Consider the following 27,010-nt stretch of genomic DNA (forward strand, 5'->3'; position numbering starts at 1 on the left):
ACAACCTTTATACACATAATTTCTGCATTTTGTTTTTATGTATTCAGTTATACAGTCCTCTTTAACCTATTAACATACTAGTAACTTGTTTATATGTGAAGAAGTTCAACACACAGAATGTGTCTTTTAAATAAAGAAAACTCATGTTCCATCTGAATCAAAACATGATGTGGCTACCAATACATTCCCCTTATTGAGGATGTCCTTAAAGGAGAAAAAATGTATTTTGACTGACAATCTACTACATGTGAAAAACATGCGGATCATCATACAGTCAACAGCAGCTAGCTCATTCAGGGCTAGGTCCCAAAATCATGGTCACAACTGGGACAGAAACCGCTGACAACTGGCACGTTCCAATCTGTTAAAGCTAGCCCTCTCCCACAACCTTATGGTCAGGTATGCTGGGGTGCAGAAAACCATGCAGAATATCCTGTTTCCAGTTCATATATTTAGATGCTTGCCTCCAAAATCAAGACCTGTGCTGCGCAGGGAATTTCTCCACAAACACCCAATTCCTTAACGCATTATAGGCAATGGGGTTTGAATTTATGTTTTTTCTTTTTTCTTTTCTCCCCTTCAGCCCTACATGGGCTACCTGACCTCTAGTAACACCTTCCAACAACAAAAAGAGGAAGTCGCCTACTTTTTCATGCCAATCCACATACCACATTCCACTGCCTTTTTAGTTTCTAACTCCTGAAAGCTCTGATTAAACCTGTCTTCCTACTTGTTTATAGAATGGCTATTTTGTGTGGGGTATCACTGGCTCAGAAATAAAACCTCAAACACAAAGCAACATAGAGTGATTTATTCAGCAACACAGGGGCAGTTTCTAGCATATGATGAACTGAAAAGCCACATGCAGCTTTGAACTCCAGAAACTAAACTTCTTTCTAATTTTTTTTCTATTTTTATCTAAAAGCTGAAATACTGTTTATCTCTCCCTGAGGAGATATACATTATTTAATTCAATATGCATATACTTTATCTGCTTATGTTTCTACAAGTGAGCTGGAGGCTTTTTTCTGGCTTGTGACTATTGGTCATACTCTGAAACATGTCCTAGCAGTTTCAGTTTTCTTGTATCTCTATGTTGAATACTATCCTATCTTTAGCATGATTTTAAAAATGTCCAGAGTTACAAAACCAGCATTTGGTTTTTTAGGCCTCTTTAACATATGGAGTATATTTGTAGGAAGAACCATAAGAGGAGAATATATATATACTGAAATTCACAGTTTTTCAAAGATAAACTCTGTAAAGTTTGAGAATTGTTTCTCAAACAGTAATTTAGTGATGGAAAAGAAAAGCAGAAAGATAAAATCCACAGTGTCCAGAAAGGACAGGCACCTTGGATCAAGAATGGCATCATTTAAATCTATATATGCCTGAGAATGTTTGCAAAGATACTGGATGTGCACAATTGCATGTAGCAGTCAGCAATTTTAAGGAGATTCTGCACTGATGAATTACACTGTTAATAAGTACATTTGGCACCCCTCTGCACTGGGAAACTACAGGTGGTTAAAAATTTCTGAGAGAAAACTGCAGCTGGTATCCTCAAATCTTTACTTTTATCAACAAAAAAATGTTAGGCTGCCAATGTGAGGCAGTACAGTGCTTTGTCTACCTGTTGAGGAAAAGACTGAGAACAAAGATTCAGTGTTTGCCTAAATGAACAATGGGGATAGTCTCGCATTAACTCTACTCACAGACTGAGCCAGCCAGACATGCACAGCTGTGGCACAGAGACACTGCTGGTGAGTGCTGTGCTGGAGTTAATAAGCATAGCTGCAAGGTTGTATATTTTACTTCAGACCTGTTGCCAAGACATAAGATAGTATGTACTCCTAGATACAGACACTCAAATTGCATTCCAGCTTATGCCTTGTTTATGCCTTGGCCTGATGTTTTCAGATAGGTTCCTTTGGACAAAATTTTCCAAATGGCCTTCAAGTTTGGACGCCTTTACCATTGCAGGAAATCAGGCTTATTCTTAGGAAGTAAATCGTTTACATTTGGCCAATACATCCAGGGTTGTTTTGCAGGGACACAATTTTGGACTGGCAATTTTTAAAAATCTTGTTTTCAAGAGCTTCCTTCATGCCTCTATTTTCCACCCCTGCAATTGAAAAATATAATTCTACAAATATTTAAAGAATATTCTTGAGTACTTCTGTAATAAATGCTCTAATACTGACAGTAACTTCCAAGACTTGCTGGCTTTCTCCATGCAGTTATTCTTGGTCTTCACTTACCTTAGCAAAGTTGGCTAAAACCATGTTGAGATGCAAACTGCTCTACCTTATAAACAGTCTTGTATACAAAAAACGAAGTTGAAATTCATCACAGGGAAGACCAACTCCTATATATATGAACAAGAAATTAAATATAATGCAAAAATAACTGGCAAGACAACAAAAAACATTGACAGGACTGGAGGTCTGTATTAAACCACAGGTAGCATAAAAACTAATGATATGACACTTTGCAAAACTAAAATTCAAGGAAAGAAAGAGGACACCACTGTCATACCAGTACGTGCTACAGGGAATATTCTATACAAAAGAGACTAAATTTTTCCCTAAGTCTTATAAAGGCTTTGGGTGGAGAATTTCATTGCATAAGAGTTTTTATAACCATGCTTTCCAAAAAAATCTAAAGAAAAGCTGGAAAAAGTCCAAAGTAGAGATGAAGAGGTTCAGAAAATATGAACTGTGAAGAGAGATTGAAGAAATTGACTTTGTTTAGTCTAGAAGGAAAGACATGATAGGAGGCTTTCATGCATACAAGATTGCTTGTAAAGGGATGGCAACCAATCTCTATGCCGACTGAGGGAAGGACAAGAAGAAATCAGTCATTTCCAATACACAAAACTGTACTGTGAAAGCAACTCTACAAGAAGAGAGATGTAAGCAAGTTGCGTGGGAAAGCTGTGAAACTAAACTGAACAAAAGGTTTACAAAAAACAGGTTGGGCAATTCGAAATGGTCTGCTGTACTTGAGCCTCTTTAAGCTCTCTTTAAGTAGTGGAAGGTGTTATAAGGTCTCCTTGGAGCTTTCTCTTCTCCAACATGAACATCCCAACTCTCAGCCTGTTTACATAGGAGAGGTTTCAGCCCTCAGATCATCTTCATGCCCCTCCTCTGGGCTTGCTCCAGCAGGTCCACAAATTACTTATGCTGTAAGTCCCAGAGCTGGATGCAGTACTTTGGTGGGGTCTCACAAGGGCAGAGCAGAGATGAAGAAATTCCTCCCTCAGCATGCTGGCCATGCTGGTTTTGATGCAGCCCAGGACATGATTTATTCTCTCTCCCCAAGTCCTTCTCCTTGGGGCTGCTTTCAATCTGTTCTCTGTCCAACATGCATTCATGCTTGGAATTCCCCTAAAACTGGTGCAAGGTTTTGCACTTGGCCTTATTGAACTTCACAAGGGTTGCATAGGCCAACCTCCCAAGTTTGTCAAGATCCCTCTGAATGGCATGCCAATTTGAGCTGTCTTTCTTTACTCAGAAGCCAATTTTCATAGACCATTCAGAACTTCCTCAAAAATGCTGCTTCTCTGCTGAATTTTTGTTTGACTGTGCTTGAAAACAGTTTCAAAGTTGTCAGGAGGATAGGAAGAGAGGAATTTGTTACACAGACATATCCAAACAGACACAGAGCATGATCACAGATGCCTCATCTCCTTACAAAATTCGGCTTTAAAAAAAAATCTAACCCCATTCAAATCATAGTCGAAATAATTTTTATTTATACATTCTCAGTTCCTAGGAGCTATTTTCCCTATCATGTTTGTTAGACTGAAGTGCTTGCTAACAAAGTGAGGCTACTAAAAGAATCTGCTAGGTTGAAACTCCAAGGCCCACGTGTCCCAGAGTAATTTCCTAGAGAACTTCCTAATATTGAGTGAAAGTATCCCTAGGCTGAACTACTGTTGAGCACTGCTTGTGCTTTTGTTCTATTTTTCAGGCCAAGTTTGGCACTTCAAAACGGTCATAAGAATTATTCCTCACTAAGGATCAAATTATTTGATGCCTCTAATGTTACAGGAGTGTCAGACTGTCCAATTTCAGTTATTATAAGAGGTATTATTCCAGAGAACGGAGAGGTGGCTGGACAGTAAAAAATATTAGGTTTGTTTTTTCAGGGGAAAGAGGGAGGTATGTGCTACACATCAGACTTTTTTTAGCGCCTGCCTGACTCTCTCCAGAACTGCTTACTCTACTCCACGTGCTGTGCAACTTGGCAATGCTACAGTATCAAGCAAGCTGCTAAGACAACTTTCTCAAAATTTCCTCCCATTCCCAACAATTAGAGTAATTAAAGTGGCACAATTTGGGAGACAACAGTAATTGATATAGATATAATGATATACATGATTTGAATTTAGAAAGCATGAGTCACAGCAGGCTGCACTTCTGTCATGGATTAACCCAGCAGGCACCTTAACTCCACACAGGCACTCACTCCCCCCATCAGTGGGATGGAGTAGAGAATCAGAAGAAAAACAAATAAAATCTGTGGGCTAAGATAAAGATTAAAAGGACAGAAAATCACAACAATACTGCTATTATTTATTACTGTTATAAGAATTAAAATATACAAGTGATGCCCAATGCAATTGCTCATCACTCACTAACCAATGCCCAGCCAGTTCCCAAGCAGTAAGCCACAATTCCCATGCCAATTCCCCAATTTTATCCTACAGCATGACACCATACTATGGTATGGAACATTCCTCTGGCCAGTTAATGCCAGCTGTCCTGGCTGTATCCCTTTCCAACTTCTTGTGCCCCCCCGACTACTCACTGGTAGAGTGGGGGTGAGAAGCTGAAATGTCCTTGGCTCAATATAAACACTACCTAGCAACAACTAAAACAGCAGTGTGTTATCAACATTATTCTCATCCTAATTCCAAAACACAGTGCTGTACCAGCTAATAGGAAGATAAATAATTCTATCCCAGACAAAATCAGAACTTCTAAGAAAGCCATGTAAGAACCTGATTCTGAAGAATTTTTGACTTTGTGTAAGCACATCAACAGGGCTAATGATGTATCTAAAATCTACAGGAATGGGAAAGGCTTTGCAGTATTCAACACAACTATTATGACCTCTGGGATAAAGAAAAGGCTAGATATGATATGTACCCATGTTATGCACCATATGCACTTTTCACCTCATGGATATACATTATATGCCTTGCAGTACCACTAAGTAGCAGACTGCTTGGGAGTTTCAGCTGGGGTGTGTCAAGGATTCTTACTCATAAATTTAATAGATCATTTTATTTGCTCAAAATAATCTCTTGGCAAGACATCTTACTTCCCTGCCCCCAAGGCATTGTTTGTAATAAAAGCCTGAAAATAACTATACCAGGCAATTTAGTTATTCAGTCTCCTTCAACATGAAATGGAATCTCTTCCAGTCTGTGTTCTTCCTAATGTGGTCATTCTTACTCTGTATGTGCATGTTGTGCAACTACTTCTGCATCAAACTGTGTAGAGACTTGTGCAGAATAAGGGAATGATTAAATGCCAGTATTCTTTATTTTACAGCTGAGTTGTGAAGTTCATCCTTTGTCTAGTCTTGTCAACTCTAGACCAAGTTCGTAAGACAGACTGTAATATAGATAGACCGCACTAACAGTTTTTGTGCAAGTAGAAAAAAAGCAGAGAGTTACAGATATTGTGATAACACAGAGAAATCAGAAATTACAAACCAGGCTTTTTATTTTATATTTCTGTCCCTTCTAGACACTCCATTTTAAGCTACTGGCCTTTAAGAAACTCCAGGCACATCACTTCCTAGCACAAAGTTAATCTTCCCCCTCATGAGCACATTACTGTTTATTCATCAATTCTCTTAGCTATTTTAAACACATATCTTTCAAGTTGTGTAATGACAGAACAGTTCTTTTTTAATATACAAGTTATTCGTTTTTTCTACCACATGACTGCCAGCAACACCCAGCTATGTATTGCACACATCTTTCAATGCCTTTTTTCCTGATGATTAGAAGACATTATGCAATATTAAGTAATTAATAACATTTTTAAGAGTGTTCTATCGAATCTACAATAATTGATTGCTTCTGCCTAATTAAAAGAAGAAAAGAATGGGGTAAAGATTTGTATATGATATGGTATTTTGCTAAAGTCTGGTTTCATGTTGTGGCAAAATGAGTATGTTCTGTCTTGTGAATAATACTGCCTGATTGTGTAATATGAAAGTAATGGAGATGAGAGATTCTCTGATAGGTGAACAAAAAGTTAAATCTCTTTTTCACTTCATCTGTGATTATGCTGTGAGGAATATAAGCTCTGCAGCTGCTTGTTTACAACTCACAAAAACACACTGGGACACAGATTGCTAACGGATGTAAATGAACAGCTTTCTTTCACTTCATAGGATCAAAGGTCCCAGTATATAAATGTACAAACATTTGGTCACCTCTGCTGAATAAAACATCTGAAAACACATGTCCACAAGTATGTCCACAAGAATTCTAATGAAAACCAAGGAAACTCTACCATGTGCTTGAATTTGAATATATGCTCTAATGATTCACTGACTAGAAATACTTCACCGAGGCAGGGACTAGATGCCTATATCTACAGTTACTTTTGATCTGTTACATACAAAGGAAGTACATGAAAAAGCCTTTTGATAGAGAATACTAGGGTTTTCCTTTTTATGCCTTCACAGACAAAAGAAACTAACTTGAACTCTGAAGTACAGTAAATGTTTTTAGTTTCAGGAATAGAGTTCAGGGGATTTTTTTGGTTCATGATGCAAATTCTAAATATTTCTTTAAAATAAATATTTTCTCATTCTATGGGAAAAAAAGGCTTTAAAATTACTGAATGGCCTCACTTTTTCTGGTGAAAAAAATGCTACTGGCATTACACTGGTACAAAACTATATGCAACCCTACAGGAAAATTATCCCAATTAATCCCTTTAAAGTATATGTTTCTCTTCAAATTGTAGTACACTTTGCAAATCCCAAAATTTGACTCTTACTGAACAAATGTGTTGCACACCCACTACAATTTGAAGAAATTAAAGCATTTCTCTTTTTCAAGGGGTAAGGGCTCAGCTCAATGAGTAAGCTATCTGTTAATCAGACACTGCAATTTCCCACTTTGGGAGAAGGTCTAATTTTGATGGAAGAACTTCAAAACCAAAAAATATCCAATCTGACTTGTGCATGCAGACAGATTACAGCTGTGATTAGCACACAGAATAAGCCTACAAAAAATAACACTGATAAGCAAGGTACTCTTGCATGGCACAGATTTGCCAAACAGCAATGTCCTGGATTCCACTCCAGAGGGGAAAGGTTATGCCCTGCATTGAAATCTACACTCCTCCAACAGGTATATACCTCCCCTTGGGACACAACCATTATCTTCCTTACTGTCAGGACAACAAGCACCAACAGAAGTCATGCCACAGAAAGTCATAAAGGGTGAAAGCCTTGTCATCTGACTTTAGCCACTGCCCTAGTTTCAGTCAGGACAGGGTTAATTTTTCACAGTAGCCAGGAAAGGAGGTGTGGCCAGGTCTTAATGTTATTCAATACCATCTCACAGCCATTTCCAGGAACTGGATTCCCATCAGAGGGAAAAATTGTGGCGGGCAAAACGCTTCAGTATTGTTTTACTTTCCCTCTGTCATGGGCAGGTACACCTTCTACTAGACCAAGTTGTTCAGAGCCCCATCCAGCACAGCCTTCCAGAGATGAAATAAAGAATTTAATCCTAGTATCTAATCTAAGTCTAGTCTCTTTCAGTGTGAAGGCATTACCCCTTTCCCCCACCCCACATGCCCTTGTATAAAGTCCCTCTCTAGCTCTTTCAAAGGCCCCCTTAAAGGTAGTGAAAGGCCACAATAAAGTCAATCCACAGCCTTCCACATGTTGAATAATCCCAATTCTTTAAGCCTTTCCTTGTAGGAGAGGTAGTCCATCCCTCTAATCAACTTGGTGGCCTCCTCTGGAGTCACTCCAGCAGGTCCCTGTCCTTCCTGTGCTGGCACCCAGAGCTGTACACAGCCCTGCAGGTGGGGTCTGACAGAGCAGAGCAGAGCAGAGGGACAGAATCCCCTCCCTGCCCTGCTGCCCACACTGTTCTGGATGCTGCCCAGGACACTCTTGGCTCTCTGGGCTGGCAGTGCCCATGGCTGGGACATGTCCAGCCTCTCAGCCAGCAGCACCCCCAAGTCCTTCTGGGCAGGGCTGCTCTCCATCTGTCCATCCCCAGCCTGTGCTGATACCAGGGGTTGCCTGACCTGGGTAGTCTTGTGGCCTGGGTAACCATTTGGCCTTGTTAAATCTCATGAGATTTCCATGGACTGGTTCCTGAGCTTGTCCCAGTCTGTCTGGATGGTATTCCATCCTTCAGGTGTGTCAACTCCACCACTCAGTTTGGTGTCATCTGCAAACTTGATGACCCCTTCCTCCACGTAATTGAGAAAGACATTAAACAAACTGGTCCCAGTATGGACCCCTGAGAGACTCTGAGCCCTTAACCATCACCCACTGGATGTGACCATCCAACCAGTTCCTCATCCAGCAAACAATGAACAGATAAGCTGTTCTTTCTTGTACCATTATACTACAGAAGCAAAATACTCTGTGATATATGATATTGCACTGACTATGCTTTTCAGTTTTCTGCTGAGAATACTGACTGCAAGAAGGGAGGAAAATTATCTCAACTTGCATAAAATATTAAACCTGTCTGGATTAGGGCAGTCCATGTATCTTACACGCTCTCTCTCTTGCTGATCTTTTAGGGTTTTTTTACAGACAGTGCTCTCATCATCACCATCACTTTTCTCTCAGTTCTTTATCTTGAGACATTTTAGGTTTTTCTTTAGTGAATCACTGTACAGTAAGGAGGCCTACTTCCGATGGTATACCTTCTAAGTAAAAGGGGCAGACAATAATTTTGGCTTGGCCCTAATATACACAGTTCTGCAGCTATCTCATTCTTTGTGTCAAGAATTTCCCAGAGCATTTCCTAGGATAATCCGTAGTGCAGTAATTCCTCCTCATACATTAGCCAGCACAATTGTCTGATGCATTTTACACAGTTCAGTCCAACTCAGTCACTGTTCACTCCAATTTTCCCTCACCACACACGCAATTGCCTGACTAGGTCCTTCTCGTTCACTGACACTCCACTTTCCACAGAAGCACATGCCAAGCATACAAAGGCCAGGGAATGCAGAGGAATTGACCATTTTTGGAATTCAATTACTTCAAAGCCGTTTCACACGCTCAAGCCACTTTTAATCATTCAAAATATGACATGATGTAGGGAAGCTACCTTTTAACCTTTAGATTTCCTGTTACCTGGAATTCATATTACGTGGGAAATTCTTAGCTGAAGAAGTGTTAGTCACTTTGTTCATTAAAGAAAGCTACTATGGGAGAGTCTCAGCTGCAGTACAGTGACAGTAATTTCATTCCTAAGGCGAAGTCGTTTGAGGGTCATCCCCACATACCTCTCTCCCCAGTGACAAGGAGAGGTGGAGTGGAAAGGAGACGGCAGGTCCCCGCTCCTCCAGCCTGCCGTCCTCTCTCCTTCCCCCTTGGCTCTTCCAAGGCTGGGCTAACGGGAATTCACGTTATTCCCCTTTTGTGACCCCAGTGTCCCGTGTGCTGTGTATTGGAACCAGTGGGCAGGCACGGAAGGTCTCATTAAGTGAACTGGGTTAATTAGGTGAAGGATGCTTTCACCAGCGCCTCGGGACAGCCGGAGGCAGCGGCGCTGGGCGCACCTCTCCTCCAGGGCCCCGCCAGGTGCCGGCGGCGGGACGCGCCCCCTGCGCCGGTGCGCAGGCCGGCCGCGGGCCGGAGGGCAGGCTCGGCACGCCGAGCGGGCGGCGGGACAGGCGGGAGCGGGTGCCAGGCGGGGTTCACGGCCGGCCGGGGGAGCTCGGGTCCCGGCGGCCTGGCCGCGGCTCCCGCTGCCGGCGGGTAAGGGATGGGAGCGGGCGGCGAGCGGGACCGCGGCCGGGAGCGAGGGAGGCCCCGAGGGCCCAGCGCCCCCTCGCGGCGCGGCCGGGCGGCAGCGGCCCCGCGTCCGCCCGCTCCCCCGGCCCGCGGGGCGCGCCCGCCCCCGCCCCCCGGCCCCTGCGGAAAGTTGTCCCTGGCCCCGGAGCCACCCGGCTCCCGCCTCCCGCTTCCTGCCCCGCCGCCGCCGATTGGCCCGCCGTGCGCCCAGGAATGCGAGCCATCCCTTTATAGCCACGCGCGGCGACCGGCGCTCGCAGAGTCCCGGCAGCGCCGCCACAGCTGCCTGCCGCTGCCAGCCTCCCGCGCCGGGACAGTCGCGGCACCCGCGGATATTGGCCGCCGGTACCCAGAGGCCGGCGCTGACCGCCCGGATCGCTCTTCCCGCAGGTAAGTGCTGGAGCGGCTCCCGCCGCGCTCGCTGTCCCGTCCGAGGGACACCTGCACCGTGCCCGCTGCGCAGCCTCCCTGCCGGACGGAGCCTCCCTGGCGCCGGTCCTGGGTGCGACGGCAGCGCGGTGACCTTCCTCGTGTGTGTCCCCAGGCTGCTGCACAGACAGACCTTTGCCATGGGGCCCGCGACTGCTCTCTGCCTCCTTCTCCTCGTGCTCGGCGGCTCAGAGACCAAGCGCACTGCAGGTAAGGCTCTGTGCTGGTACCCGGGGCAGTCAGGGAAGGGGGGACAAAATTAAAAAACTTCGGTGCCTGTGTCGGCAGATGAAGTTGTGCTCCGTGGTAAAGAGCTCCAAAGCTCTCAATGAGCAAAAGCGTTTTAACTTGAGCATCAGGTAGTTGGGAACAGGAAACTTCTCTCTGGTGTGGAATTTGTGTAACCTTCAGAAACAGGAACGCGGAGTCTCCAGAACTAGAGCATGTAGCTTGTCTACCTCTGCGCTGAGCAGAGGAAAGGAGGAACATGATGTAGGAACCGGCTGAAGAAGGAATGGGGTAGTAGCTGCCGTCTTGGTGGCATGAGAGAAGCTGCTACCGTACTGTTGTCACTCAGCTGAATTATGCCATGTCTGGTGTCCTAGAATATTGCAGTCTGGGCTTTGCTGTCTATTTCTGTGCTGCTAGAGTGTAATGAGGTGCCAGAATGGCTGCTACCTTTGTGTGTCAGTCAGCGGGTACCTGGCACTCCTGTGCCGACTGGCTCCTGTACAAGAATGCACATGTACTGCTGCACAGCAGCTCCTGGTGGGACTGCTGCACCATCAGAGCTACTGTCTGTGCTCTGATGTGAGGCACTGTGCCTTGCACGATGTGCACCAGGAGCCAAAATGTTAAGCAGTCCTGGGAGATGTGCACCTACTCAGCCTCTTGTCCTATTCTCATTATATTGTCCTGATTTCTCTCTGCAGAGTCCAGGAATGATGATAACAGTGTCTTCGATCTCTTTGAACTCATTGGCTTCATGCGGAAGGGAGCCGGGCGCCGGGCCCCCGGGGTGTACCTGGTGAAGGGACCAGAATCCTCCAGCCCTGCTTACCGCATTGAAGATGCCAGTCGCATCCCTGCTGTCCCTGACTCAAAGTTCCAAGACTTACTCGATGCCATCCATGCTGAGAAGGGCTTCATTCTCCTGGCCACTCTCCGGCAAGCCAAGAAAAGCAGAGGCACCCTGCTCTCCGTGGAACAGAAAGATGGCTCTGGTCATGTCTTCAGTCTAGTATCAAATGGCAAGGCAGGCTCCCTGGACCTGAGCCTTTCTGTTGATGGCAAGCAGCAGTTAGTGTCAGTAGAGGATGTCTTGCTAGCTACAGGACACTGGAAGAATATCACCCTGTTTGTGCAGGAGGACCGAGCTCAGCTCTATGTGGGGTGTGAGAAAATGGAGAACGCTGAACTGGATATCCCTATCCAGAACATCTTCACTAGGGACCTGGCCAGCAGTGCCAGGCTCCGTATCGCCAAAGGGGGAGTCAATGACAACTTCCAGGTAAGACTTTAACTTATGTTTTTGCCTAGGATTTTCAGTTATTTATACTCAATGATCCTAAATAGTGACAGAGACCTCTAAATCTACTAAACTTTACTGATGGAGTTTGAAGGGAAAAGCATTAGATTTGCAGGGATGGAACTTTGTGCAGCAATAACAAAGCCCTGAAGCTTCCAGACAGGTGGTTTCAGCTTCATTGCTCAGCTTCTTATATGAGATGCAGAAATCCATGGGTTTTTTCCTTCCTGCCTGGAGAGTCGCCAAGTCCTTACGCTTAAGGATAAGACTGTTAGAAAGCAGGGTTGGTTTTCATTAAGGAAAACAGAGCAATGTGTTTCACTTTTCTGTTTATCTGTCATGAAATTGCTCTGTAAGATCTTGCGTGGCCTCCAGTCTCTCCAAGTGCAAGTGGTGCTTCTTCCTCTTGCAGTTGCTGCAAGTAGCTGTAATTCTTCCTCTGTCCACAGGGTCTGCTGCAGAATGTGCGGTTTGTGTTTGGAACAACTCTGGAAACTATCCTGCGGAACAAAGGCTGCTCCAGCTGTAAGTTTACAATCTTCTGAATCCAGTGACCTATTAAAAATAAGATTTCTCATTACATTAGAAAGACAAGTTGAAACAGACCTCAGAAGTATGCTGACATGCAAATCCACGTTGCATAAGAAATAAGATTATATTTCTGCAGGCACCCTGATGAATCTGGTGGCAGCTGTTTAGCAGGTGTTAGCCTGAAATGATAAATGCATGTGGTATAAAATGCATTTACTTGATGTCTGGTTTTTTTTTCTTAGCCACTAGTGCAATCATTACTTTGGACAACCCCATCAATGGTTCCAGCCCAGCTATCCGCACTAATTACATTGGCCATAAAACAAAGGACATCCAAGCAGTCTGTGGATTTTCCTGTGATGAGCTGACTAATATGTTTGTGGAACTGCAAGGGCTACGGTCCATGGTTACAACACTTCAAGACAGAGTTCGCAAAGTGGTGAGTGACGGTTAACTTCATGGTACCTTTCATTAACTAGCACTTAGTGAACTAATTATAACCGACTTGTGAGAGCCTGTGTAAACAGCAAAAAATTTACTTTGACTTTTTTAAAAAAGGGTATTTCTGTATTTAATTCTAAATATCATCTTTTTGCTTCTTACCCCCAAGACTGAAGAAAATGAAATTATTGCCAAAGTAGTCCAGATCACTCCTGGAGCATGCATTCATAATGGAGTCCTGCACAAAAATAAAGAGGAGTGGACTATAGACAGCTGCACTGAATGTACTTGCCAGGTAAGATTCCTCATATTCACAAATCACCTGACTATAAACTCATAAATTGGAATTAACAGATATTTCTAAACAGCATGGTTTGTCAGAAAGAGTGAATCATACACAGAACTGGGCATACTAGAAAAGCCACAGAATTATTCCATTTATTTCATTCTACTAGATCTCTGCTATAAAGGCAGCTTCCATACCTTGTCTCAACAGCAGTATTCTAGAAAGTGATATGAAACATCACTCTGATATAGCTATTAACACTTTTAGTTTCTTTGATTTGGAGAATCCCTGTGTTCTTTACATAAGTCCATCAGTAAACTAAAAGTCAGCATCAACAGAATAAATGTATAGTACTGTCAGCTTTCCTAGATCTACCTTCTGTCCTCACTGAACCTTCTGCTGACTTAGTAGAAAAAGACATTCTAGTACTCAGTAAAGGCACTTAAACTTGTGTTTATCTAGAAGATACTTCTAGGTGTGTCCTGTTAGCTTTTACAGATTATATGGAACAGCAATCCCTTTTGGTTTTCAGTTTAGCTGTTTAAATCCCAGAATCACCTGGAAAGATACTTAAGCTTTGTGTTTCGCTTCTGCTGAATGTTGTAAATATATACAAAACATGCAGTTTCAGGGTTTCTTTAACCTATTTGCTTGTTCTATTTAACTATACCTTAGCAAAAGCATTTTGGAGTACCAGTGTACCAAAAAGTGGGTTAACTAGCATGCCACTCTTTAGAAACTAAAAGTCGACTATTTGTGTATGTGCAATACAAGGCAACTCATATTCTGCATCTGCTTCTTTAGCTCTCTACATCTTTTGTCTTGTAGTCACCAAATGATACTGTGACTTGCATTTGCCTGTTCCTACCAACCTGCTTACTCAATGTTAGCTGTAATTGCCTTAATATAGTAATTTACTTGGGAAGATTAAACAGTAAACATGAGAGCATTCTTCTGACCAAGCTGCTACCTTCAAGAAGCAAAACTACAGAATGCCCTTTAGCTCTTATTGAGATTGGAGGTGGGTGTTCTTACCCTGCCTGTTTGGCTTACAGATCAAAAACCTCTAAGTATAAGTTCTAAATTGCATGGTGCTTGAGCGGAGTCCACTAAACTCATTTTATCTTTGCCATATAATCATCTTAAATTCATATTAACTGAAAAGGAAGTTGGCTTCTCATTCTTGTTTCGTTCCTTTGAAGTCTGACCTTGTACTTTGGGTATCGCATAATAGCTGTTTACTCCAGCCAGCATCTGCTCGCTGATGAACTTCTGCAGAACCAAAACATTTCTGCTTTCGACTAAAAATAATGGGTGAGAATGCAAATAAGATTAAGTTTGACTGAAAATTGGGTTTTATTATCTCTAAATACAAGGGTCTCTGCTTTAAATATGCCACTGAGTCTTAAAGTTCTGCAGAAAAGGTCTCTGTTATTTACCCAGATTCCAGACATTGTTTATATTCTACTTTCTAACTGTAATTCTCTCAACTCTTTACAGAACTCTGCCACTATATGCCGGAAAGTGTCCTGTCCTCTCATGCCTTGTTCCAATGCCACCGTGCCTGATGGGGAGTGCTGCCCTCGGTGCTGGCGTAAGTATTTAATACTTTCCCAGTTCTGTAGCAGTTGGCCACATCTAACTAGACACATGCTGCTCTGCAGTATACCAGAACTGGATCTGCAAGGGTAACCTTGTAACCTTGTACTTCTGAAGTAGGTTAAGCTGATGTGTCTTTGAGGCTAATCACTTACGTGATACATGTTCAAATATTTTCTACAATATGCAACATGAAATGTTTGAGTTCATGGCCTTTATCTCATACAAAGAAGGAAGATGCATGTGGCTTCTTGAGGACAGTTGTGTCCTTTTTTGCGGAGAGAGGGGTGGGAGAAAAGATACAGAAGAGCATGTACCTGGAGTCTTATTCAGAACTGTATCCCTCTGCAGCTAGCGACTATGCAGATGATGGATGGTCTCCTTGGTCTGAATGGACCTCGTGTTCTGTCACCTGTGGTAATGGGATTCAGCAGAGAGGCCGTTCCTGTGACAGTCTCAATAACCGCTGTGAAGGCTCCTCTGTACAGACTCGGACTTGCCACCTTCAGGAGTGTGATAAGAGATGTAAGTACTTAGCTACTCAAACTGGTGGTAAAACAGAGGCTGCTTTTATTGGATGAATTTTAAAAGTAAAGATTACCATGTAGCTCTATCACTGGCATGGATCCTGGGTTTCTAGCTTTAAGGACTTGTATTAATAAGGTAGAGGGGAGCAGATAGTTAATGCAGTAAACAGGCATGTTTGGGCACTGCTCCCAGAACGAAATGTGATGCCAATTTAGGTATGAAATTTCCCTAGTTGCAAAACTTGATCTATGATAGTCAGGAGGCTATCCATTACACATGGAGTCTTTGGTACAGTCCTGGTACATGCTGTGTCCTAGGTGCTGTACAGCTGAAGTCTTCAGAAGCTATGAATAACAGAAATCTCTCTTATAGTTAAACAGGATGGTGGCTGGAGTCACTGGTCGCCATGGTCATCATGTTCTGTCACTTGTGGCACGGGCATCATCACTAGAATTCGTCTTTGCAACTCTCCAGTGCCACAGCTGAATGGCAAACCTTGTGAGGGTGAAGCAAGAGAAAACAAACCCTGCCAGAAAGATCCTTGCCCAAGTAAGTGTGTCCTGGTGGTAACCAGTAATTGGTAGCTTAAATAGGGAACATCCTGAGTAGTTACTAAATAAGCTTGTTCTGGTGTTCTCTCTTTAAACTTAGAGGTGGGCTATTTGAAATCTCACAGGTGTTTCAGATAAAACTATTTTTATGCCTTTTCCATGCAGTCCATTAGTTCTGTCATTTTTGTCAGAACAGTATCTGAACTGCTCTCACTACAAAGTCCTTAGTCAGGTAGAAACTAGTTGTAGCACTGAATTTAAAGCTATGCATGTTTTCTAACTTCTCCCTTTAGTTAATGGCAACTGGGGACCATGGTCTCCATGGGATGCTTGCACAGTAACATGTGGAGGAGGACTTCAGAAACGGAGCCGCCTCTGCAATAATCCCGAGCCTCAGTATGGTGGGAAGACTTGTGTAGGTGAAGCTAGAGGGACTCAGGTCTGCAACAAACAGGACTGTCCAATTGGTGAGTATCCATTTGCCCATAAACATCTGAAGGTTGTTGATAATCTTTAAAATACCTCAAGTGCTAGAGTTCTAAACCAGGATATCAGCCAAATACAGTACTGTAGAGCATGGTAAAGCATCCTTTATCATAACATTTCCTTGCTTGTTTCACAGATGGGTGTCTGTCTAATCCCTGCTTTGCGGGGGCTACATGCACCAGTGCCCCTGATGGTTCCTGGAAGTGTGGTGCCTGTCCTGCTGGCTACCATGGTGATGGTATTCACTGCCAAGATATTGATGAGGTAAGAAGATGATAGTTTGGCCCTTGAAAGGGAATGAAAGAAAACAGAAAGGGAGAATAGAATCACTCTTTTACAATGCTAACTGTTTTTCTCCCTTTTCTCAAACTCATTTCAGTGCAAAGAGGTTCCTGATGCCTGCTTTGTATTCAATGGAGTGCACAGGTGTGAGAATACTGAACCTGGCTACAACTGTCTGCCTTGTCCACCACGTTTCACTGGAACACAGCCATTTGGCCGCAGTGTTGAGGATGCTATGACTAACAAACAGGTATTGTCAATTTGAGAATTGTTCTGGGTTACAAAATCTCACAAAGTTTCTAAAAAACAGAAAACACCATGTAAAAAGACTTGAGGCATCTAATAAAACACCATCTTCTGTGATTCAGAACAGAAGCATTAACCAGTTTCTTTTGAAGATCAAAAGCAGTTTTAAGTATCGAGATCCTCCACAATTGTGGAGGGTTCAGAGGTTGCACATAATTTTAGGAGTTATTCAGGAGTAAATCAGTATTCACTGATACAGTTGTATGTGCCTCAGATATCTTGGTGCTTGGTTCCATTTGATAATACATAAGGTTTGAACAAGACAAATAATTAGTGCTAAGACTGGTTCTGGAGTTTAAGACCAGAAGAAAGCCAGGCATTTTTTTTCTTCTTTCCTGATTGATTAGGATGTCTTTGAATCTCTGGGGGAAAAGTGAGGGATAAAACAATGTTTTCAGTGGGTTTGATTCCTGTGTGGTCTTCTAGGTCTGCAAGCCACGCAATCCATGCACAGATGGAACACATGACTGCAACAAGAATGCCAAATGCAATTACCTTGGCCACTTCAGTGACCCCATGTATCGCTGTGAATGTAAACCAGGCTATGCTGGCAATGGCATCATCTGTGGAGAAGATACTGACTTGGATGGATGGCCAAATGAGAACCTGGTTTGTGTTGCCAATGCTACTTACCACTGTAAAAAAGTAAGTTTATACTTTTGCCATCTGACATTATAACAGCCTATTAAACTATTCTCTCTGTAAATAACCTTCTAGGGATAGAGGAGGTATAGGGATACCATATTCAGGACATTGTTAGGAGGCTCTTGCTGTTGTTGTATTGCTTTATATATTCTTGTGATGTGGGAGAAATGAATCCTGATTGTTGGAAATGTTCTAGGAAGATTCTAGTTTAGGCCCATACCTATGTCAGATTTGTTCTGATAGTAATCTCCAAGGGGAAGAAAAGCAGGATAAGATTCTCAAAAGCAACCTTTATTTTAAAAATTATTTAACTTTGACTTTGTAAGACTTACCACTGTAATGATTAGCTTTAATAGAGTGAATGACAGTAAGGTTACTCCTTCCTGATAGAGGTGTTACGATTTTGCCTCCTGATTAGATTTTTCCTACTCAAATCCATATTGTAATAATGCCAGGAGTAAACATCTCTGTGTACTTGTTTCTTTGTAGGATAACTGCCCTAATCTGCCTAACTCAGGGCAGGAAGACTATGATAAGGATGGGATTGGTGATGCCTGTGACAATGATGATGACGATGATGGCATTCCTGATGACCGGGTAAGGAAACAGGAAAGAAAAGCCTTGAATGTGGCTTTCCCATTTCCCTTCCCAAAGCTGGGGTCTAGCTTCTGACCTTGAGAGGACCATTGGAAATTGCTGGCACTGACAGCTATCCTAGAAACCTTAGATATGCATAACTATGCAGGCAAATTCTTTGCAGCTGTTTGAGCTTTGGAAGTCAATTTTCATTTTTCATTCAGCCATTCACACACTCATGCCAGCAATGGGTGTCTTGAGATAATAGCATCTGAATTTTAACTGTTTCCCCACCTTTCATTTCTTCTTTCATATAGCAGTACAAGCATAAGCAGAATCTGGTTAAAGCTTTAATTTAACTCTTTTAAAACTTGATTTTTCTCACTTTTGCAGGACAACTGTCCATTCATCTACAACCCACAGCAGTATGATTACGACAGGGATGATGTTGGTGACCGCTGTGACAACTGTCCCTACAATCACAACCCCGATCAAACTGACACTGACAACAATGGAGAAGGAGATGCATGTGCAATAGATATTGATGGAGATGGTAAGTGGCCTCTAATCACTGATGGTTTTCTAATCAGCCATGGATCAAATTAACCCAATGTAATCCTGATTTCCCACCAAAATTTCATTCCTGAACACGCAAAAGTTCCTTTGTGGTGATTTCAGGACATGAAAGCTACTGAAGGAACAGTTAGGGCTAATGGAAATTCACTTTGGAATATAAATGCTTTGGCACAGTTCAATTCTAGCTCCACTCTCACAAGGCAGTAGGAGCAGAAATGTGTAGCAGAGCTAATGATGAGTCATTGTTCAAGGCTTTTAAATGCTGTTCAAAATGCTTTATAAAAGGTCTCAAGAAGTGTGTGGTGGCTTTATACAGTCCTTTGAGGCATTTAGATGTCTGACTTCCATTCATGAACTTTTACAGGGGTGCTTAATGAAAGGGACAACTGCCAGTATGTCTACAATGTAGACCAGAGGGATACAGACTTGGATGGTGTTGGAGATCAGTGTGATAACTGTCCTCTGGAACACAACCCTGACCAGGTAAGGGATTTGAATTACATAAGTAGAGGACTGGTGTGCTAAAAAGTACAGCACGTTGTATGTTGTAAAAAATATTTCAACAGGTTACACCTGAAATTTGACTTGTCAAAAATCATTCTTATCACTTTCCCAAATGGTGCTTTTAGCAAATAACATGCTCTGAGTTTGAACCACTGCTAGGTATTTTCTGAAAAGTAGCTATAGTGAAGCTCTGTGAGACTACTGCATGTAGTTGTTGCCTAAACATTTCTCAGGTTTGTCAGCTGTGGTCATCCTCACAGTAAGAATATGCAATGCTTTGGGAGCATTGTGTAAAATGTGGGCAGTGAAACAATCTCTTCATAGCTGTAGTGCTGTGTTCACTTAGAGACAAACTTGTTCTTTAAACTTTATCCCTGAGATTGAAGCCAGCTGCATTTCAGAAGATAACTTTTTCTAGCAGTAAGTAGAAGGCAGCACAAGTTGCTCTCTCCTAAGAAAAAGGCATATTCTGACACTTCTAAAATTCACCTTAATAAAAATCCAGGGGGATCCAGACTCTCAGACAACTTACTGAGTCAAAAACTAAAAGCAGAAGTATATAAAGCCTGTGACATCCTTTCAGTTAGAAGACTAAGTTTAATAGCTTCAGGGATATAACTGGAATGTTTGAAGGGTTAGAAAAGCTGTTGCAAATCAGTGGAATGTAGTGTAGTGTGGCCATGCAGCCTAAAAGCAGTGTTACTTGAAGGATTTAAACAGATAATATAAAATGTTGTAGTCATTGTCACTTGCTTTACTACTTCCCCACTTGAGGGAGGGAATCACCTGAAGATCCTTGGAGGCAGCTCCTTTCAGGAAGATCCTTTCTCTTGTGACTTTGAAATTGTAATTATAGACTCTAATGGCTTTCCAAACACTATCCTAATCAAGTTCTAGAAGTGGAGATATTAGATTTCAAGTGCCAGAATTAGTAAATCCCACAGTGTCTACACCAGAGTCATCCACCTGTGTTCACAAGACTACTGGGCTAAATGTGAGGCGACCTCAGGGATGATGGGATTGTTTTTCTTAGTTCAGAAGCTGATTATGCAAATGACTGGCCAAAATATGTGATCAGCAAGCACACTAGTTAGTGCAGTCTATCACCCACCAACAGGGAACAAATGTCTTGACTGATGAATCAGGGGCATGAAGAGCATTTATGATAGAGAAAATTAGGCTGTGGTGCAGAAAATGTAACACCAAGCATCGGTAGACTGTTTCTAATGTTACAGTCTCTACTGACTAGGTACAGGGTAGTCCAACCCTGATTTGGCCCCTGAAACCCCACTGCTGCCAGGGAAGGGGATAAAGTACCCTGCATTCAGTATGGTAGACCAGTGACAGAAGAGGCATGTGGCAAAGGCACAAGATAGCTGATGATCACAATACTTTCTGATGCTGTGAATTCAAATTAAAACCAGAGCAAGACTAAAAAAAAAATAAAACCAGTTAGCACAGGCAGTTTTAAGTGCATATTAATCCACCCACTATATCCATCTTAGCTCTTGATAAAGCAAGCAGAAATCCCAATTAATTCTATGTATTAAGACTCCTATTTCAGAGACTCCTATCTCAGCCTTCTTTAAGTGGCTTTTTTAAATGTTGGGGTTTTTTTTCTTCTGACAGGAAGACACCGATTCTGATCTCATAGGTGATCAGTGTGACAACAACCAGGACATAGATGAAGATGGCCATCAAAATAACCTTGATAACTGCCCCTATGTGCCCAATGCCAATCAAGCTGACCATGACAAGGATGGAAAAGGTGATGCCTGTGACCATGATGATGATAATGATGGTATCCCTGATGACAAAGACAACTGCAGATTGGTTGCCAACCCAGATCAAGCTGATTCTGATGGTAAGATAGCCAGTATCATAATAACATTTTAAGATTATCTTCGAACAGTTTGATGCTAATTTTTTCCATGCTATTTAATGTTGGACAAAACTAAGTGAAAAAAAATCCCAGAATGTCTGTACCAGAAAAAACCAGAATGTTGTTAAAGTGCTTCTCAGGAGTAAAGATCAATGTAAAAATGACCACATATCCAACTTATTCCTAAGTCACACTATCAGGTTGGAGTGAAAGAGCATTTATGCAGTAGCTGCTTCTGTCATGTGTCTGCCAAGTACCTAGGCAGTCAGAGATCTGCAATTCAGACTTCAGTTCCCAAGCTGTAAGGCTCAGAAGCAGACAGTGGTGGTAATAAAATGGTAAAATTACTTTTATCCTACAGGTGATGGACGTGGAGATGCTTGCAAAGATGACTTTGACCAAGACAATGTGCCAGACATTGATGATATCTGCCCTGAAAATGTGGAAATTAGTGAGACTGATTTCCGAAAATTTCAGATGATTCCCCTGGATCCCAAAGGAACATCCCAAAATGATCCAAACTGGGTTGTTCGTCACCAGGGTAAAGAACTGGTTCAGACAGTCAACTGTGACCCTGGCCTTGCAGTCGGTAAGCGGAAAAATTTAACAGGCACCGTTGTTTGGGCTGGCTTGCTTTTTGTTTGTTTGTTAGTGGGGGGTTGTTTTGTTGGTTTTTTTAGTTGGGGTGGGGGAGGGGAAGAGAACCTGAGTAACTATTAAGGAGTTGTTTGAGAACTGTAAAAAAAGTAGCACCTAAAACTTTATTCCTTAATGTCCCCATAGGTTTTGATGAATTCAATGCTGTGGACTTCAGTGGTACCTTCTTTATCAATACAGAAAGGGATGATGATTATGCTGGCTTTGTATTTGGCTACCAATCTAGCAGTCGTTTCTATGTTGTCATGTGGAAGCAGATCACCCAGTCTTACTGGGACTCCACACCAACCAAAGCTCAAGGCTATTCAGGTCTCTCCATCAAAGTTGTGAATTCCACCACTGGTCCAGGAGAACACCTTCGTAATGCTCTGTGGCACACAGGAAACACTCCTGGCCAGGTAAGAGTGCCACTTACTATGTGCTGAAGTACTCTTAATGTGATGAGTACTCCAGTGTTATAACATACTCTTCTGCATAAGGCAGGCTGTTCTTCCAGCAAATTAGACACTTAGAGGGGGGCTGCACATGCTGATCATGTAGGTTTCTTGGCAAAGAGCAGTAGCTTTGTAATTTTTCCTAACCAAGCAAAAAATTGTATACAATTAATGGGATTGCTTGCTGCAGACAGGCTTTCCAGCAGCAATGAATAAATTGTTGCTGGAATTCTGCTGTAGGTTCCAATTTACATATTTAAAAAGTAAATTTAAATGCAGTTGATTTCTATATTTCTATCTTTAGGCTATTACAGAGCCTAATGACTTATTTGCAGCCTTTAATAATAAGGCACCTTCATGTCAAAATAACTGCCGTGTTATCTCTGGTCTTTGGTTTATAAAAAAACATTCTCTCATAGGTGAGAACTTTGTGGCATGATCCTCGTCACATAGGCTGGAAAGACTTCACTGCTTACAGATGGCGACTTAGCCATAGACCAAAGACTGGCTACATCAGGTAAGCATCATCCTTTTATCTGAAGTAAATATCACAGGAAAAGTGGGTGTCTGTGAAGATGAACCTCACAGGACCTTGTCAAAGATGGCTGAGCTGTTGTCTCTTTGTAGGGTTGTAATGTATGAAGGGAAGAAAATCATGGCAGACTCAGGACCAATCTACGACAAAACCTATGCTGGTGGTCGGCTAGGGTTATTTGTCTTCTCTCAAGAAATGGTGTTCTTCTCAGACCTTAAATATGAATGCAGAGGTAAGGATGACATTTCTTTTTAGAGATCCTATATAAATGAATTGGTGCAAGAAAGCTCAAGACTTAAGAGCTGAGAGTGAAAGTTCAGCTGTGATCTTTCATGGTTCAGGTTCCAACAAGTTCTGCAGGTAGAAACAGGACACCTGGATAAACTGTTCACACTTAAAAATTTAAATATGTAAAATCTAGTATCTTTCTGTTGTGTTATCTCAAAGTATCAGAAATCCATGTTGAGTTCCAGAAATGACATATATCTTGAATCTTCTTTGAAATCCTGACTAGAATGAATGAGCACATCTGACAAAATTTAGGGTAGAAATGCAATATATTGACTTTAGCAAGTAAAAAGCTTATTTGCTTAAAAATAAGCAAATCAGAAAGTTGTTCATATATTGCAGTCTTGAAGTTCAGTGGAGGTAAGTGCATAGAACTAGTTTCAGAAGTCCTGATCTTCTGAAATTGTCACTTCATTATGTAATGGTACTTCTTTGAGTTGGACTTCATTATCTAATTATGAAGTCCAACTCAAGGAAGTACCTAATTGAAAGTACTTCCAGTTTTCTCTACAAGTGTCTCTGGGCATTAATGACTTGGATATAATCATGCATAATACATGAAATATTTAAATATATATTTTCTTTTTTCACAGATTCATAATCACAAGATTGTTGGATTCAGAGACTATTTAAAAATGCTGGTAATTGCACCTTTGAAACGTTTAGCCTTAAAAATCCTGGGACCATTATATTATTCCTTCCTTTCTTCTTTCTGCGTAAATGTGGACTCGAAACACATGACCTGCCTCAAGAGAATGCTTTTGAGAGAATGAGAGTGAGAACATACTTGGTATCTGACCTCTGCTGAAGTGGAAGGAAACAAATGTGTCTTGCAAATGAGAATTGTTGTCACTGAACAAGCACACTTCTTTCAGTAGGAAAGACTTTTTTTGCTGTTTATCACAGTGCGGTGTCACTGCCTCTCTAACTGGAGGTCCCATGGAGTAGCATTTTGTAAAAGAACATCTTTGGATGTGCTGTGGACTACTTAACTGAAGACCTTTCATTATGTGGGGGAGAGGGGTTTTGGGTGGGAGGGGGAATTCTATGTCTTTCTTTTTTTATGGGGGAGAGAATTTTTTTTAAGTAAGGCTATGCTAATGTGGTTTACATCCATTTAACTTGGAGAAATTATTGTTTTTTATGTCATACCTTTCAGATAAAAACATAGCCTTACTTTATTTGTGGTGAGCTAGATCAGCTGCCGTACTAGGCAGGACAAAACAGATACCCTAAAACTAATTTGTGTCATGGCAGGGGGAAAAGAAAACTGGTACACTGGATCACACCAGCTTTGGGAAAACTGGGATTTATGATTAGATTCTGTTTTTTCCTGATTTAAATGCAGATCTTGCTTACCTTCAAATGTATTCTTTCAGCTGTGGTGCCAGAAAGCACCACCATCTCAGCTAGCACTGTGCTGTCCTTCAGGAAACCAGCACATGCTTCACTTTTTATGGTTAAAGAGGCACAAAAATAATGTAATAAAAACATTCCTTTTCTACATGCCATAGATGTTTTAAACCCCTCGCTTCTTTAGAGGGGAGGAAAAGGGGCCTGTAGATAAAATTGTAAAATATTTATTTTTGCCTATTCTTGATGTTATGACTGAGGGATTATTGATTAAAACAACAAGAAATGCGTCAAGACTATCCATCTAATCATTGTTACAAGTCTTCATGACTGTAAGATTGTAAATACAGATTATTTATTATCTCTGTTCTATACTGAAACTAGAGAGGGTTTAGTTGAGAAAAAAATCTTGTCTGGAGCAGATAGTGGTGATGTATTTGTTACAAAGAGCAATTTTCCCATAAAGGCTTTGAGGCGCAAGGAGAAGTGAGGGTGTGGGCAATGGGATGTTTGTTTTTCTCAGTCTGAGCTCAATGTTGGCTTTTCCTTTCTTTGTGCAAGGCAGTTGGTAGCCTGGCAGGCAACTGTTCTGCAGTGCTAAAATTGAAGTCCCTTTAGGTGGTAGCAGTTTCTGTCCCATCCATAGCACTAGAGATGAGGGAACACCATCCACCCTCTCTGTTTTCTCGAGTGTTGGGAAATGTCTGTGATGCTTTACCACTGGTCAGTGGGCCTAGCCCAGAGCCAGGATAGCTGCCCTGAGGAAATTGCAGTGAGAGGCACAAGGACAGCCCTCAATAACCATTTCATGGGCTCTTTGGGCCACTCTGTGCTCAGTTTGTAACTAGCGATGTGCAGCTACAAAGGAGGGAATTCATCACAGACTAGACAATTTCAGGAGCTCCTTGCAAAAGAGGGAGATGCCTTGATGTACATTAAAAGACTGTTTTCCCCAACAGAAGGGGCAGCATCCTTATACCTATAATATTTCCTTGTCTTTTCAAAAAACAAAAAGAAATGAACATGGTGAAAGTTTTACGTACAAATATTACCTCATTGTTGTGTGACTGAGAAAAACCTTTGGAGCAAGCAGAGTTCAAATGTCTAACAAACTTAAAGCTACTGTAGTACTAAAAAGTTAATGCTGTACATAGTCAAAGTTTCTTTGCAGAAAATGTATTCCCAGAAAGGAAATGGCATTGGAAAAAAAAATAGTCAAATACGATTTCTAATGTTGTATTATATTTTTTTCCTGTCATCTTGTATACCATTGCTTGTATTTTTATAAATTATTTTTCTCATTGCCATTGTAATAGTTAATCACATAATTGTGTAGATAGGCTATTTAAATAATTTATCATGAAATGCTACCTGTAGAGTTAGTATTTCTATTTTTATAAAAGGTTTGCACACTGAAGATTTTTTTGCTTCCCTCCTCCCGATGTTTTTTGCTAGCATAATTTTCTAAGAACATGCTTTTTTTTTGTAAACATTTTTAACCATTTTTCCATTCTAAAGTTGTGTAAGTTGTACAATAAAGCTTCTTACATACAAAGAACAATAAACCACCAAGGACATTTATATTTATACCTTTGTGCTCTGGTTTTATTGCTGTTTTGTAATACATCTCTGGATCACTGATCTGGTTTTTGTGCCAAATTTGGCTTGGATGTCTGATTCTGAAGGCTTCACTTGGAGATTTTGAGCCATGCTGCCCTTGATGCAGCCACAAGGCAAAACAGCCTGCGTGCCTGCAATCGTGCCCAGCCAGGCCTGCCCCCTTTCACACAAAAAGATACCTCAAACTATTGGCTATTTGCAGGGGCTGGTGCATTAGACTCTCACAGCTGAAACTGCTGGTGTGATCAAAGAGTGGGGCCTGGGCACACAATTGACTTCTAGAACATGCTGCTAAAACTAAGAACAGTCAAGGCTGGCTCCTCGATCTCTGCTTGCAGCAGCAGCTTGTCCTGTGCACCCCTTAGCAAAGGCAGGTGCTGTAATAGGAGGGCAGATACCCACATGAGAAGTGTAGTTAGGGGGTCCTGCAGGTGTGGAAATTACATCTCCTGAGGATGAAGACTCCTGTTCTATGTCACTATACTGTTGAGGGCAGTCCTGCATGTTTGATTTTTTCCCACTGAGAACAAGGAGAGCAAAGAACTCTTGGCTTGTTGTAAGGGGCCAAAAATTTCTGTCCTCATCAGTTACAGAACTGTCTGTTACAGAACTGTCTGCTTGACTTCTCTGGAATGAGATGGGGCAGTGGGAGTGCACTGTCAGTGTAACCCATCTGGTCTTACCTGGGCCTGCAGTACCCTATGTCCTGCAGGTTTGGTCTCTTAATTCTTCTGGCCTCCAAAGGATGCTGAGAAGACTGAGAACTGCAAAAAATCAGGATGGTTCCAAACTGGAGAAAGCTCTTCATTTTCTTGCAAGAAGGAGGAGATACCTTAAAGCCAACCAGTTTTCTGAGCATATATCTATATCTGAACATATCTATATATGGATATATGTGAGTTTAATAAAATTTGAAACAGAAAACTGCTGCTGCTGTGGGG

General features: G+C 41.9%; 1 protein-coding gene across 1 annotated transcript; it reads left to right on the forward strand.

Moving 5' to 3' along the window:
- The first annotated feature begins 10,286 nt into the window (after positions 1-10,286).
- Positions 10,287-26,036, forward strand: THBS1 (thrombospondin 1). Its single transcript, XM_033063515.1, has 22 exons — positions 10,287-10,422; positions 10,577-10,671; positions 11,394-11,971; positions 12,439-12,514; positions 12,763-12,959; positions 13,131-13,256; positions 14,748-14,841; positions 15,198-15,371; positions 15,747-15,923; positions 16,219-16,392; positions 16,548-16,675; positions 16,791-16,943; positions 17,426-17,644; positions 18,134-18,241; positions 18,614-18,773; positions 19,161-19,279; positions 20,930-21,164; positions 21,544-21,771; positions 21,966-22,237; positions 22,693-22,790; positions 22,901-23,040; positions 23,690-26,036. Exons 2-22 carry the CDS (start codon positions 10,602-10,604, stop codon positions 23,695-23,697), a joined length of 3,534 nt encoding a protein of 1,177 aa, XP_032919406.1. The 5' UTR covers positions 10,287-10,422; positions 10,577-10,601; the 3' UTR covers positions 23,698-26,036.
- The last annotated feature ends 974 nt before the right edge of the window (positions 26,037-27,010 follow it).

This window comes from Catharus ustulatus, chromosome 6 (assembly GCF_009819885.2).
Source record: "Catharus ustulatus isolate bCatUst1 chromosome 6, bCatUst1.pri.v2, whole genome shotgun sequence".
NCBI lineage: Eukaryota > Metazoa > Chordata > Aves > Passeriformes > Turdidae > Catharus > Catharus ustulatus.